Here is a 14,004-nt window from a genome sequence, read left to right as displayed (position 1 = left end):
GAGTTTGACATCTCGCGGAGGCCAGGTGTTTAAATATTTGCAATTCCAAAGAGCCTGATTCAGCGTGCTTTTACCATTCTCATCCCCGCCCTGGTTATGTCTACCATGTGCAGGCGTTTCCCTATCTGTTTCCTTCATGATTTAGACTGTGACAGTTGCATCCACATTACAGGCTTTGATTCCGAGTCTTTTGGAGATATTATCCGGAGATAAGCGGGGCTGTCATCATTTTACAGGTGGAGAAGTTGACACGTGCAGAAATGAGTTTGAGAAAGGTGGCTTTGGTGCCCCGTGAGATCTTAGCCTCCCCCACCCCCTCCCCATCCCGAAAACCTGGACCTTTTGCACAGCATCATTGTCTTGGTGGCATGCCTCCTGTGCATTGTAGCGTGTTGAACAGCATCCCTGGCCGCCACCCACCGGATACCAGTAGCCCTGCACACCCCCAGGAGTGACAACCAAAAATGAGTCCAGACATAGACGCCCGTTCTGGGGGAGGCAGAGCGGAGTAAATTAGCCCCTGTTGAGAACTACCGCCTCCCAGCAGGGTATTTTAAGATCTTGAGCATAGGAGACTGTTAATTGGTCTGAGATGGGGCCGGGGCACAGGGTGTATTTTTTAAATCTTTTGTGTGTTGCTGATGTACCACCAGCAGGGTGAAGAATCTCTTTTGCAGAATTCCAATCCCATCTCTCAGCCTGTTTCTTGATCTATAATACTGAAATAGTAACACTGTACTTGCCTTGTACAGCTAAATCTGGCAATCTGTGTGCTAAGTACAGTACCTGGAATGTAATAATTTGCTCAATAAATATTAGCTCTTAGTGTGGTGATTATTCGTCTCCTTTATCTTCCCTCGTCCTCCTTCTTGATCCCCAGGTATAAATCTGGAGGAGGGACCCTGTAGCCCTGATCCAGGAGTCGGGGTTTGTGTATTGAGTGTGGGGTTGAACATGTCAGGGAGCCAAGGGCACAGAAGATGGGTCAGACAGGGTAGAGCCTGGTACACAGGGCGAAATGGGGTTCTTCAGGACGGGGAGAGGGGCAGGTGCAGGGGTGAGAGGCTCTGAGAATCCCGCAGCTGTGGGTGAACCCGTGATTTCAGGATTTCTCGAAATGAGGATCTGGGTGACACTGAGGTTCAGCTCCTGGCATTGAGAGTGGGTAGCCAAGGTGCAGTGAAGCTCACTGGAGTTGAAGCGGTCTTGGAAGTGCATTCCAGGCTCTTGGCTGGTTTATCCTTGAGGTGGTTAAACTTCCCTTGGTGATGTCAGGAGGCACGGTGCTGAAAGTAGGTCTGGGGAAGCCTGTGTGGCAGTGACCAGGATGTCAGAACTGCACTGCAGTTGGAAGTGGCTCATGAGGATAGCAGGGAGTCTGGGAGCTGTGCCCTGGGAGGAAGGGCCATGTGTGTGGTTCTGAAAACAAAGAGGCACCTATCAAGACCTCTCCCTCGAATTTCAGTATTGGGTGCCCTGGGGAACATATTGGTTCTGCAGTACTCCCAGGACAGAGCAGGGCTGGAGTGGGTGTTAATAGGCAGGTTTCAATTCGAGGGAGGCTGTGCTTTGGTAAAAGGACAACATGGAGAGGCAGGAACGCCCCGTTTCTTCCAGCTGTTCTGAGAGAGGCTGGGCAACTTCCTAAAGGCGATGCCCTAGGGCAGTACTTTCCAATCTTTGTCAAGTGTGGCTCCCACAGAGGATGTTGATTGTATAGTACAAGGAGGTGAATAGGAAAAATTGCTGGCAGCAGAGGGCAGCCAAGCCTGAGGGGTAGCCCTGCCTGGTTGCCTGGAGATCTCACTTGAAGAGATGACTGTCTTCGTCGCCTGTAATTCATTTCACGGCACACCAAGGTGCCAAGTCACCCCGTTTGGGAAGCTTAGCTCTTGAGGACGTTTTTGTTATGAGTGGACTGCAGTGTGCTGTATTTCTGCACGTGGCATAGTTCCCTTCGTGACATCCTGCAGGACACGTGTCATGCCCCTCATGTTACAGTGATTGGTTAATGGACAGACTGGGGCCCATTGCTCTCGGGTGCTTGGATGAGATGACCCATCCTCGTCCCATTGATTCTGCCAGTCTTCGGTTCCTTGAATGGCATCCCAGCTGGGGCCCATATGTGTTTGTTGGTCCCTCTGCTCTGTTATCAGGTTACCCCTGACCTGAGACATCTTGTGAGAACGTTTCCCAAACTCTGAGCCACCACGTCTCTGTCTGAGATCCCCGATTGTCAGTTCATCCTTTCAGGGCGTATTACTTTCTCTTCTCTTGTTACCAGTTGTCACGGTCTGCAGACGTGGGGGCACGGAACTCACTGTTTACCTGTTCAAGCCAATTGCCATTTCTCTCATCCCCAAAATGTAATTGAAAAGAGCCTTAATGGTTTGCAAATGACGATAGCTCCGTAAACCGATTAAAAAGGCCTTCATGAAACTGTCTCGAGTTATTCTTCACAGCTGCCGCCAATGCTTTTTGTGTCCCAATGATCCCAGCAAGAAATAAGGGCACTTTTTCGTGCGGTCCAGAGCGCCAGCAAAGTCCTCTTCCTCCATCTAACTGCTCCCCCTGCTTTCTTTGCTTCCCAGACAATCCACGTTGCCATTGTCTGTGCCGGATACAACGCCAGCCGGGATGTTGTCACCTTGGTGAAGTCTGTCCTGTTTCACAGGTAAGCGTGACTGTTGTCCTCTGTGGGCTCACGTGTGTAGCTGTCAGCCTGTGCCTTTCCTCCAGGAAGCGTTAAATAAAAGCAACATTTCTCATCAATCATTTAAGCTGCCATGAAAATGTAATTATTGTCTGAAACCCTGGGGAGATTATCATGTTAATAATGTTTAACAGCAGTGATGAGGGGCCCTCTCCCAATGTTTAGAATTGTAGCTCTTAGACCTTAAGGGACCTTCAAGGACACTTCAGATTTGCTACTTCAGTTTCTTCATTGCCTTCCCCTACCTGACACTCACCATACCTCCATTTACACTTCCCTGTTGACAAGTTGTGTTATGGACTGAATTGTGTCCCCCTAAATTGTATCTGTTTGAATCCTAAACTCCAGGGCGTCAGAATGTGATTGTATTTGGAGATAGGGCCTTTCAAGAGGTAATTAAGTTAAAATGAGGTCATACAGGTAGGCCCTAATCCAGTATGACTGAGGTTTTTATAAGAAGAGAAGATGAGGACAGAGGGACAGCCGTTTACAAGCCAAGGGGAGAAACCTTAGAAGAAACCAACCCTGCTGACACCTTGATTTTGGACTCCTAACCTTCAGAACCAGAGAAAATAAATTCCAGTTGTTTAAGGCACACAGTTTGTGGCATTTTGTTATGGCAGTTCTAGCAAGCTAATACAGGATGCTTATTCTATTCCAGTGTAGCCCATCCCACCTCCGGGTGTTTCTGACCATTAGACAGTCCTGCCTTATGTCAAACTGAACTTTTCCAACTGGTAGATTGTGTGATGAAGTCCATTGGTGCTAGTGCATCACCATGGAGACAGTCATACAAAGGATGGATTCCTCTTCCACCTGGAAATGACAGTCCCTCCTGAGTCCTCTGTTCTCCAAGTTAAACTCCTGCCATTTGCTTTTATAATGCTTTTTCATGGCACTTTTCTTCTGTCCCCTCACTATTTTGATTGATATCTAGTTATGTTCAGAGTGTATCCAGAACTGGGCCTACAGCTCCAGCCAGTGTCCTTGGGCTCTGCTCTAACATGCTTCCTTACCAAGGGTTTGGATGAAGCTCATCCATAGCTGCAGTGAACAGCATGGAAATATATCAGATAACCACAGCAAGATCCAGAAGGGTCTTAGCAGTAGGAACAGTCATGAAAAGCTCCCACAGTTTAATTGAACAGTGATCAATGTAAAGGTTTACACCCAGATCTGTCAACAGCATAAATGGAGGTGACAGAGTTGGTGGACACCCAAGACATACCCACCCTGCACGAAAGTGGGATTCATCTTGTGTCCTCTTCCTCTCTCAGTCCCCCAACCAGCCCATCTATCACTGATGCCTTGAGGTCCTCCTTCCTAAGTAATTTTCATTTCCACCCCTTCTCCTCCATCCCCACTGTGACTGTCATAGTTATGTCTACATGTACTCTCAGCTGTGCTTTCTGTCTCCCTGACCTATCTTCCCTAGTGTCAGAATGATGTTTCAGGCATGCAAATCTGATTTCCTAAAACCTTTCCTTAGCTTCTCCTTGTCGAGGGAAGAGAATCGAATCTCTTTACTGTGGCACACAGACCGTCCGGGATGTGATATCATTCTCGGCAGTGTTCTCTTTCTCCTCGCTGTGTTTTCACGCTCCAGCAGCACTGATGCGCTGGTAGGTCCCCACCCTCTCCAAGGTGCGCCCTGCCTGTTGTTTTCCTCTTGCTGCTCTCTCTGCCCATTTCTCCCCTCCCCCTGCCTCTCCCTGCCACCCCAGTCTGGCAAACTCCTTTTATCCTTGAAGCCTTTGTGTAGGCATCATTTCTAACCGGAAGCCTGGGTCGGGGCTCCCCTTCTACCAGCCCATAATACCCTGTGTATCTTTCTATCATTATATTTATTACATTGTAATTTATTTATATATTCATGTTATATCTTCTGTAGTAGAATCTGGGGCTTCTGGAGACAGACACCGTGCCTTATTTTTCCTGTTTTCCCAGTATCTCAGCAGAGTACTTAACATGTATTATATGCTCAGCAAGTGCTGGCTTGTTTAATAAGTGAACCTAGGAGACTGCGTTAATAAATAACCTGAAGAGTGTTAATTCAACCAGTTACTTACGAGCCCAGATTTAGTTCGACTTCACATTCCGGCCGCCGTGGAGCTCAGTGATGTTCAGCACATCATCTCGCTCCTGACACTTTAGTTTGTATATCGATTAGCTTTTGCTAGGAATCAGTTCACCCCAAAACTGACTTGGTTGAAAACAACACTTCTTAGCTCAGCTGTTTGTACTGAACTCACGTGGCTGGTTCTTGCAGGGCCCCCGGCCTTCCTGCAGTCGGCTGGCAGGTTAGCAGAACATCAGATTCACTGCCTTCTGGAGCAGGGAGAGGTGAACAACCAACAAATACATTACGGGATCAGTTACTGCTAGGGGTGCTCCTTGTAGCTCCCCTAGGGGTCCTCCTTGTAGCTCTGTCCGGTCGCCACTGTGATTTCAGTTGTACATTGGAGGAGGAGATGGGAATGCCGAATGAAGAGGGGCCCTTTCCCGACACCACGGCTTCTGTGCACTTTGGAGACTCACGGTTCTGCAGCCTTCATCTGCCCCTTGAAACCAGGCATTCTGTAGGCTAAGCATCGAATCAGATGAGTGGTTCTCAGCCTTTATGTGTTTATTCCTTGTCTCCACTAAAGAACTCGGGTCCCTCCCTGATTGAAAAAATAAAGCCCACTCTTTAGAGAAGAGTATTTGCACGATTCCAGGTAATCGTGCTCTTTCTCGATTATGGCACATTTAAGGTCATAAAACCTAAATAATTCCAATAGTTGTTGAAATCGTAAGAATCCTGTTGAGTATAAACTTTTACTTCTACAGTAGCTGAAGCACAAAGATGTTAAATTTAAAAATAGCAGTAGTGGGCTTCCCTGGTGGCACAGTGGTTAAGAATCCGCCTGCCAACGCAGGGGACATGGGTTCGAGCCCTGATCCAGGAAGATTCCCACATGCCACAGAGCAACTAAGCCCGTGCGCCGCAACTACTGAGCCCACGTGCCACAGCTACGGCAGCCCGCGCCCCTAGAGCCCGCGCTCCACAACAAGAGAAGCCACTGCAATGAGAAGCCCGCGCACCGCAACGAAGAGTAGCCCCTGCTCACCGCATCTAGAGAAAGCCTGTGCGCAGCAACGAAGACCCAACGCAGCCAAAAATAAATAAATAAAATAATAAATAAATTTTAAAACATAGCAGTAGTTTTATTATCAGCTGCTGATGGCATGCCATGCTCTCATGGAGGCATGGGGACTTGAGAAGAAAGTAAACTCTCAGTATGTGGCAGGAACATTCTACACCCCACCTCAGTGACTACTTGATCTCTTTGGACCGAATAGCCAATTAAGTCCCTCCCATCCTTGAAATTCTACAGATGAGAATTATTCTGTGAATTGATATGCTGGTGACAATGATTTGAGATATCAAGACAAAAGGACCTTTGAAAGACATTCAGCTCAGAAAGCCCAGCTATAAATAGCTTCATTGTTTCCAAAGTACACCGTGAGGATTAACTAGTACTTGATTATAAAATACTTTGACAAATGGAGCACCTTCCTAATGTTAATATAGTGGTGCAGGATGCTTCTTTTGGCTTTCACTGTTAATTACAGTAATTAGATTTATTTTCCAGACAAGATTTTTAGCAAAATTTCATTGAAGGTTTGCTTCGTCACATCAAATCAGTTTTGCTTCTGCAGCATGCTTAGTGACAGTGGGCACACTATATTTTAAAAGATAGTAAAAGTATTATGGGCACTCTTATATGCTGATGCTTGCACTAAAAAATGGCTATAACCTTTTAGAAGAAAGTTCATAGTATTATGACCAAGACATTTACCCTATGACTGCTTTAGGGAGTCTGTCTTAAAAGGATAATGCTAATTACAGAAAAAAGTTTTTGCAAAATATTGCTTATGATCATAAAAATTCAAATAACACTTAAACAGTAAGTCTAAATAATGGAATGTCCTCTTATAGTAAACCATATTCTTAGTTGGTTGTAAAAAGTATGTCATAACATGGACAAGTGATATTTTATGATATAAGGTGAGTGACAACACAGTTCAAAAACTCATGCATAGGGCTTCCCTGGTGGTGCAGCGGTTGAGAGTCTGCCTGCCGATGCAGAGGACACGGGTTCGTGCCCCAGTCCGGGAAGATCCCACATGCCACGGAGCGGCTGGGCCCGTGAGCCATGGCCGCTGAGCCTGCGCGTCCAGAGCCTGTGCTCCGCAGCGGGAGAGGCCACAACAGTGAGAGGCCCGCATACCGCAAAAAAAACCCACCCACACACACACACACACAAAAACTCATGCATAACATCGTTCCACTATATAAATACATGCACACGTGTGGCATGCATACAGATACACATATACATGGTTGAAATACTACAGGGGGTGAAAGAATAGCAAAACATACATGAAAAATGGAATTCTTGTATATTGTGCCTGGGGTGGTAGAAATACAGATGATCTTGGTTTTGTTTTCTCTTTATATATATTTTTGGTCATCTTACTCTGTACCCTCTATGATGAAGAAAAAAGGAGGATGAGAAAAATAAATACAAAATAAATGTGAGCAAAGGTTTACCTAGTAGAAAATAACACAATATGTGTCTGTGTCACCTAGATGGGAGACTATTTGAAGAAAAGTTGGGGGGATGCCTGTAACTGCAAACCCAGTTGCAGATAAACCGGGAAGTATAGCTGCTCTTCAAGGAAACCGAGCTTTTAGTAAGCAGAGGAAAAAGTATATATATTCACTTAGTCACTAAGTGCTTACCTCCTGGGCAGGAAGGTGGACCAGCTTGTAAACATTTAATATTCGTTTGCTGGGGTGATCTACTTAACTGTTACTCCACAGCCCTGTTGGCAGGAAGAAGCTGGGTGATTTGCCTTACTTTACATGTCAAACAGCTGGGGTTTTGTGTGTGTGTGTGTGTGTGTGTGTGTGTGTGTGTGTGTGTACGCGCGCCTGTCCTTTTTTTTTTTTTAAGCTTTACTTGTGCCCCTCAAGAACAGAGAGGATAAAACAGCATCTTCATGACCAGTGTCTGCCTCTAATTGTCTTATTGCTTATTCAGGCTTAAACTTGTTATAGAAGCAGTTTCCAGGTTTTGAAGGGAGGAACCTAGGATTTAAGTAAAAGAAACCAGAAGTAGGTTCTGATTCTGGACTTTCCATCTGTGAGCTGGTGAACCAGCAGGTCACTGTACTTCTTGGAGCTTTGCCTTGCCCCCCAGCCTCTCATAGAGCCCTGTTGTGAATATCAAAAGAGGTAATCGATGTGAAACATTTATGTCTTTTATTTATTTAACAAATAGGAAGGTAGTTCTCATTCTACATCAGGCTGTGTTCTGAGTGTTTTTCAGATATGAATGCATTGAATGTTCATGTAGTTCCATGGTGTGGTTACTGGTATCCCCATTTTATAGATGATGAAACTGAGGATCCATATGTGAAGTCAAGGCTCAGGGTCACAGAGAGGAGGGGCAGGGCCGGGTTTGGACCCAGTCAGTCTAGCTTCAGAGTCTGAGCTCTTGAGAAGTTACCATTTTGAGTATCATTTTCTTATTTTTATTTTCATTCATCATTTTGGGTGACCATGTAGACATTATTATTACTCCTGTGATTTTCATTATCATCCTCATTCCCCCCCAGGTATGTATTTTTGAGGTGATAAGTATAAATAGTGGTTTTAAAGGCCTGGACATTAGTGTTCTAGTAAGACTTAAGAAAATCGCATGGAGGAAGGAAAAGAAAATGGTAACTATGTGAGGCAATGGATGTGTTAATTCGCTTGATTGCGATGATGATTTCACAATGTATACATGTATAAAAATATCACCTTTAATGTTTTCAAAGTATTTAATGTACACCTTAAATATATACAATTTTTATTTGTCAATTTTACCTCGCTAAAGTTCAGGGAGAAAAACAGCAAGGACTGTAGAAACTGTGAACAGGTAAAAGATCTATGCTCTTTAGTCACGCATGTATATGTAAAACCAAAAAGAATTCGTATAGTTCAGATGCCAAGGATAGGTCATTGTATTTGACCTTCATCCCAACCCTGTACAGTGGCTGCCGTTACTCCCACAAATGGATGAGGAAACTGAGGCTCAGAGAGGTTATTAAATAGCTTGATCAAGGTCACAGGTGAATAAGTGATGCTCCTGGGTTTCTAGCCTTGGCTCCGGCCAACCCTGGAATCCATGCTGCTTTTACTACACCATGAGGCCTTTGATTTGCTCTGTTCTCCCCTGGAGAGCTTTTCTGACATGAATACTGACTTGTCCTCGATTCTTCCCACATTATCAAGGCCACTTGTCCTCCCCCAAACCAAGAACTCACACTGAAAAACCCTCATTCTGGCTGCTATGGTTTTCTGCAGTGAGTTCCATTTACATCTCTCAGTGTAACAGATTCACTGAGCATTCGAGTTGCTGTCACAGGCTCTTTCTTTTTCTAAAACTGCAATTCCATTGTAACCTTAATAATTAAGGATTATTTCAACTCAGCTGTCCTTGTATATTTTAATAAAAAACAGACCTTGGATTGCCTTACAGGGGCTGTGGCACATTCCTGACAAAATAAGAAAGGAATAGCAGGGAGAAAGCTAGGGTTTAATCATCTTTGCCTCTTTGTATTACCATATTTATTGCATCCCAGCCTGGAACAGGGGAGCAGTTAAGGAAACCAGAGAGAGCAGGAGCATTGCTCATTATGAGCAAAATCTGCACACTGTGGTGGAGATGAAGCATGCACTTGCTCCCTTCTTTGTTAAAAAAGTGTGATCTGGTCTGAATTAGAACAGACCTAGTGTCTGTGTTGCTTGAACCCAACCAAGTGGACCCCATTGTATTTGAAGATGTGTACTCAAGCTTGCCTGTTCATGTAGAAGCCTTTTCTCACGGGCTTAAAGCAGTGCTCCCAAAATGCATACGTAACCGGTGGACTGGTATAAAAGACTCTTTCGGATGTTATCTAGATGTAAAATTAAATAACATTGAATCATATATTAAGAAAGTTATTCCTTTTGTGATTTTTCTGAATGAGTTCTTACTGTCTTCAGTTTATGAAACTCATTTTGGCGTAAATATGTTCTTAACATCTGTCTAACTCTTGCTAATTTACCTCTGGACAACAGAGAATAGGATGGAGGCTCATCACCTCTGGCTGATTTGGGGAATTGGAGGCCTCTATCTTTAAAACATTTTTACCTTCCTGAGTTAGGAGCCAATTGCAAAATAAGGCTCAGAAGTGACACCTGGAGAATGAAATACCACCTCTACTGCTGTTAGTCCTGAATCGTGGGATGTTCTTTCAATTGTGAGTTCTTTTTTGGCCTCATGAATTGGGTTTACTTACAGTCTGAGCCAACCGGGACAACTGCAGGCCTTCCCCACCTGGGCAAATGACTTACTGAAAAACGCAGTTCACCAAGAAAGAAGCCCAGAGACAGCTGAACAGACCAGGCCTCAATCCCTCTCCCAAACTCATAGGTCAGACCATCACTCCACATCTCAGGCCAGTAAGTCAGCATTGGGGTGTAAATCACATACCATGAAATTCACTCTTGAAAAGTGGTTTTTCGTACAGTTAGAGTTGCACAGCTGTTACCACTAACATTAGACCATTTTCTTCAACTTGTAAAGAAACACCCATATGTATTAGTAGTCACTCCCCATTTCCCCCTCCCTCCATCCCCTGGCAACCACTAGTCTACTTTCTGTTTTCACGGATGTGTTTGTTCTGGACATTTCATATCAACAGGATCATGTACTCTCTGGTCTTTTGTGACTGGCTTCTCCTACGTAGCATAATGTGTTCAAGGTTCATCCATGTTGTAGCACGTGTCCGTACTTCATTCCTTTTCGTTGCCTAGTAATATTCCATTGTATGCATGTACCACATTTTGTTTATTTGTCAGTTGGTGGCCGTTTGCGTTGTTTCTACTTTTTGACTATTATGAATAATGCTACTCTGGATGTTCGTGTTCAGGCTTTTGTGTGAATATATGTTTTCATACTTTTTCATATATAACGAGGAGTGGAATTGCTGGATAACTCAGCAATGGTAACTTTGCTCAGTTTTCTGAGAAACTGCAAAACAGTTTTCCAAAGCAGCTACAGTCATTTTAGAATTCCACAAGTAACAAATGAGAGTTCCAGTATCTCCGTATCTTTACCAACACTTGTTATCATCTGTCTCTTTATTTTAGCCATTAGTGGGTGGGAAGTGGTGTCTGAGTTTTGATTTGCATTTCCCTAGTGACTAGTGATGTTGAGCGTCGTTTCCTGTGCTTATTGGCATTTGTACATCTTCTCCAAGAAATGACCATTCAGATCCTTTGCTCCGTTTTTAACCTGCTAACTTGTCTTTGTCTTGTAAAAGGTCTTTACACATTCTTGGTTTTAAGTCCCTTATCAGACATATGCTTTGCAGGTATTTTCTCCCATTCTGGGGCTGTCTTTTTTCACTCTCTTGATGGTGTTTTCTGAAGCACAAAAGTTTTGAATTTTGAAGACCAATTTATCTGTTTTTCTTTTGTTGTTTGAGCTTTAGATGTCATATCTAAGAAACCATCACCTAACCCCAAATTAAAGATTTACTCTCACATTTTCTTCTAAGTGCCTCTACACCTAATTTCCAGGTAATTGTGTCCACTCTGAGGGAATTTGGTTCTCTCTGGTAATTATTCATTTGTCCGTTCATTCATTCTTGCAAAAAACAATCACTGGATGATTATATCTACAAGGAACTGTTAAAAATCTGAGGAAAAGATCATCAACAAAATGGAGCTTCCAGGGCCCAGACTCCATCTAACAGGGAACAGTTGCAAAGATCTAAGTTTTGAGCTCTGATATCAGTGGGAGGCACTAAGAAAGGGCATCTGACTCTGTGGAATGGCTTCCTTGGAGCCGTGGCGTCTAAACTGAGAACAGAAGGCTGGAAGCAGGAAGTGTGGCAACGTGTAGGCGGTTGTGGAAGCCACGACAGCGTGAACACAGCCTGTGGGAGAACGTGGCCAAGTCCTGGACCTGACTCACGGCCAGGCACTTTCTAGGCACTGGGGTTGTAGAGGGGGTTAACGAGAGAGTAGGTGCTTTGTGAAACGAGAGAATCTCTACCCTAGACAGCTCACATTCTAGTGGAGTGTGGAAATAGATCTGCCAATGAAGATGGAGATTTCTAATACTAGTCAGTGCTAGACAGAAGCCAAACAGGGCAGTGGGGTGGGGAGTGATGGGGAGGGAGAGGGACATTTTGGGTAGAGTAGCCATGGAGGGCTTCCTTGAAGAGGTGACACTTCGGTTTATTCTTGAAGGAGGGATAAGACGTGGCCATATGCAGGTCTGCGGAGGACAGTGTCTGGAGTGCAGGAGGGAGTGGGGAGGCATGAGCATGGACAGGGGGACAGGGGGAGCTCATTGAAGGTCCGGTTAGCTCCAGGCGCAAGGCTGTATGGTGAGCAGGGGATCATGTGATCATTTTAGAGAGTTCAGGGCTGACAGTATGGATGAGCTATTGGAGGGAGCAAGCTCAGAGATCAGGGAGAGAAGGGGTGAATATATTCATAAGATGTTCCTGAAGGTTAGTTGGGATAATAATAGCTAATATTTATGAAGTCCTTACTGCCTGTGAGTCACCCTTCTAAGTCCTTTATATATTTTAACTCAGTTCATCGGACAGTAACTATGAGGTAGGAGCCATCAACATCAACCCCATTTTACAGATTTGGAAACTGAGACTAAGGTTAAAAAGCTTACTCAAGGTCACATCATTTGTGACAGGACCTAGATAAGAAGCAGCCAGGCGGTTTGGCTTCAAAGCCCCAACCATGAGACTAATGCTGCCTCTGGGGACTTGCGGTTGACTGGGTGTGTGGGACGTGGGCGGGGAAGGAGCCCAGGTGACAGTCCCATTTCTAGCTTGTGAGTGTGGGTGAATGGTGCACCATTCACTCAGGCAGGGAATTCAGGAGGACAGACATGTGTAAGGGGCCAAGAGAGGACAACACGAGCCCCTATTTAATATGTCAGGCGCTGTTCCAGGGGGTGGGATACACCAGTGAATGACCAACCAGGTCCCTGTCCCCATGGAGCTGACATTCTTGGTTTGTTAGGAGGGTTGTAATTGGGTCGTCTTGATTCCAAGGGGCCCATGGGATATGAAGTGGGACCATCTGGTTGGCAGCCGGATTCAGAAGTTAACACTCAAGGGCGACATTCTGGCTTACACAGGGGCTCTGTGAAAAGTGGTCTGGGCCATGCTTTCAGGTGCTTTCCTCGTGGCCGCTGGAGGTGCGGTTAACGGGACCCACATCCTTGTGATGGTTCCCAAGGTGGAGCATTAGCAGAGCCCCTCCAGGTGTTCATCCTCCCCACGAGGAGACGTGAGCTACTGCTGGCTAGACCGCATTGGATTACTGAGGGGGTCAGCAAACTGTCAGGGTCCTGGTGGTCCCCTGAGCTGAGGACTGTGTGTCCTCAGATTAAGCGTTTTCTTAGTTGTCTAATGAGGCTCACTGACCCCTTTGACAATGCAAACACCTAGTTTAGCCCTAAAGAGGAGCCCAGTGTCTTTCTGGAGTTACACTCCCTTCTGGAGAGATGCTTTAAATAGACCAGAGGAAGAATGCAGAAGAGGGGGAAAGCCTCATACAAATGCTTCCACCGGGGCTTCCCTGGTGGCGCAGTGGTTGAGAGTCCGCCTGCCGATGCAGGGGACGCAGGTTCGTGCCCCTGTCCGGGAAGATCCCACATGCCGCGGAGCGGCTGGACCTGTGAGCCGTGGCCGCTGAGCCTGCGCGTCCAGAGCCTGTGCTCCGCAACGGGAGAGGCCACAACAGTGAGAGGCCCACGTACCGCAAAAAAAAAAAAAAAAAAAAATGCTTGCACCGTCCTCCTCTGAGAGCCTGTTCCTCTTACCCACGCTGGTTCATCTGCTCGGTAACTAGATTAACCTCCTGAATTACAACTTCAATCTGCTGCCTGCTGAGCTCCCCAGACCTTGTCTGGCTGTCTTCCTGTTGTTAATATTGTCTCTCTCTTCTTTTTTTCCTCCCCGTTCTGGGCATACACTAGGTGTTCAATAAACGTTGTTGTGTGATCCACTCAAATAAGACTATTGTTCTTTCACTGACATACGGTGGACTTTCCCACCTCCGTTCCTTTCCTTATTCTGTTACCTCCTGCAGAATGCCTTCCTCTATCCTCCATCTTTTTGCATCCAGAGGTCCGGTTTACTTGCCACATCATCCATGGACACTTCCTAGATTC

General features: G+C 45.4%; 1 protein-coding gene across 2 annotated transcripts in view; it reads left to right on the top strand.

The window, feature by feature from the left end:
• Nucleotides 1-14,004, top strand: part of LARGE1 (LARGE xylosyl- and glucuronyltransferase 1) — a 590,997-nt gene that overhangs the window by 289,213 nt on the left and 287,780 nt on the right. For both annotated transcript variants that reach the window (XM_022599798.3, XM_089921262.1), the window contains exon 4: nucleotides 2,592-2,674. In XM_022599798.3, the coding sequence (XP_022455506.1) occupies nucleotides 2,592-2,674 (83 nt within the window). The remainder of the gene's footprint in view (nucleotides 1-2,591; nucleotides 2,675-14,004) is intronic.

The sequence above is a fragment of the Delphinapterus leucas genome, chromosome 11 (assembly GCF_059928025.1).
Source record: "Delphinapterus leucas isolate spDelLeu-1000000601 "Yukka" chromosome 11, BTC_Dleu_Yukka2, whole genome shotgun sequence".
Lineage (NCBI taxonomy): Eukaryota > Metazoa > Chordata > Mammalia > Artiodactyla > Monodontidae > Delphinapterus > Delphinapterus leucas.
The sequence above is the reverse complement of the archived record's forward strand: the minus strand, read 5'-3'. Positions and strand labels throughout refer to the sequence as shown.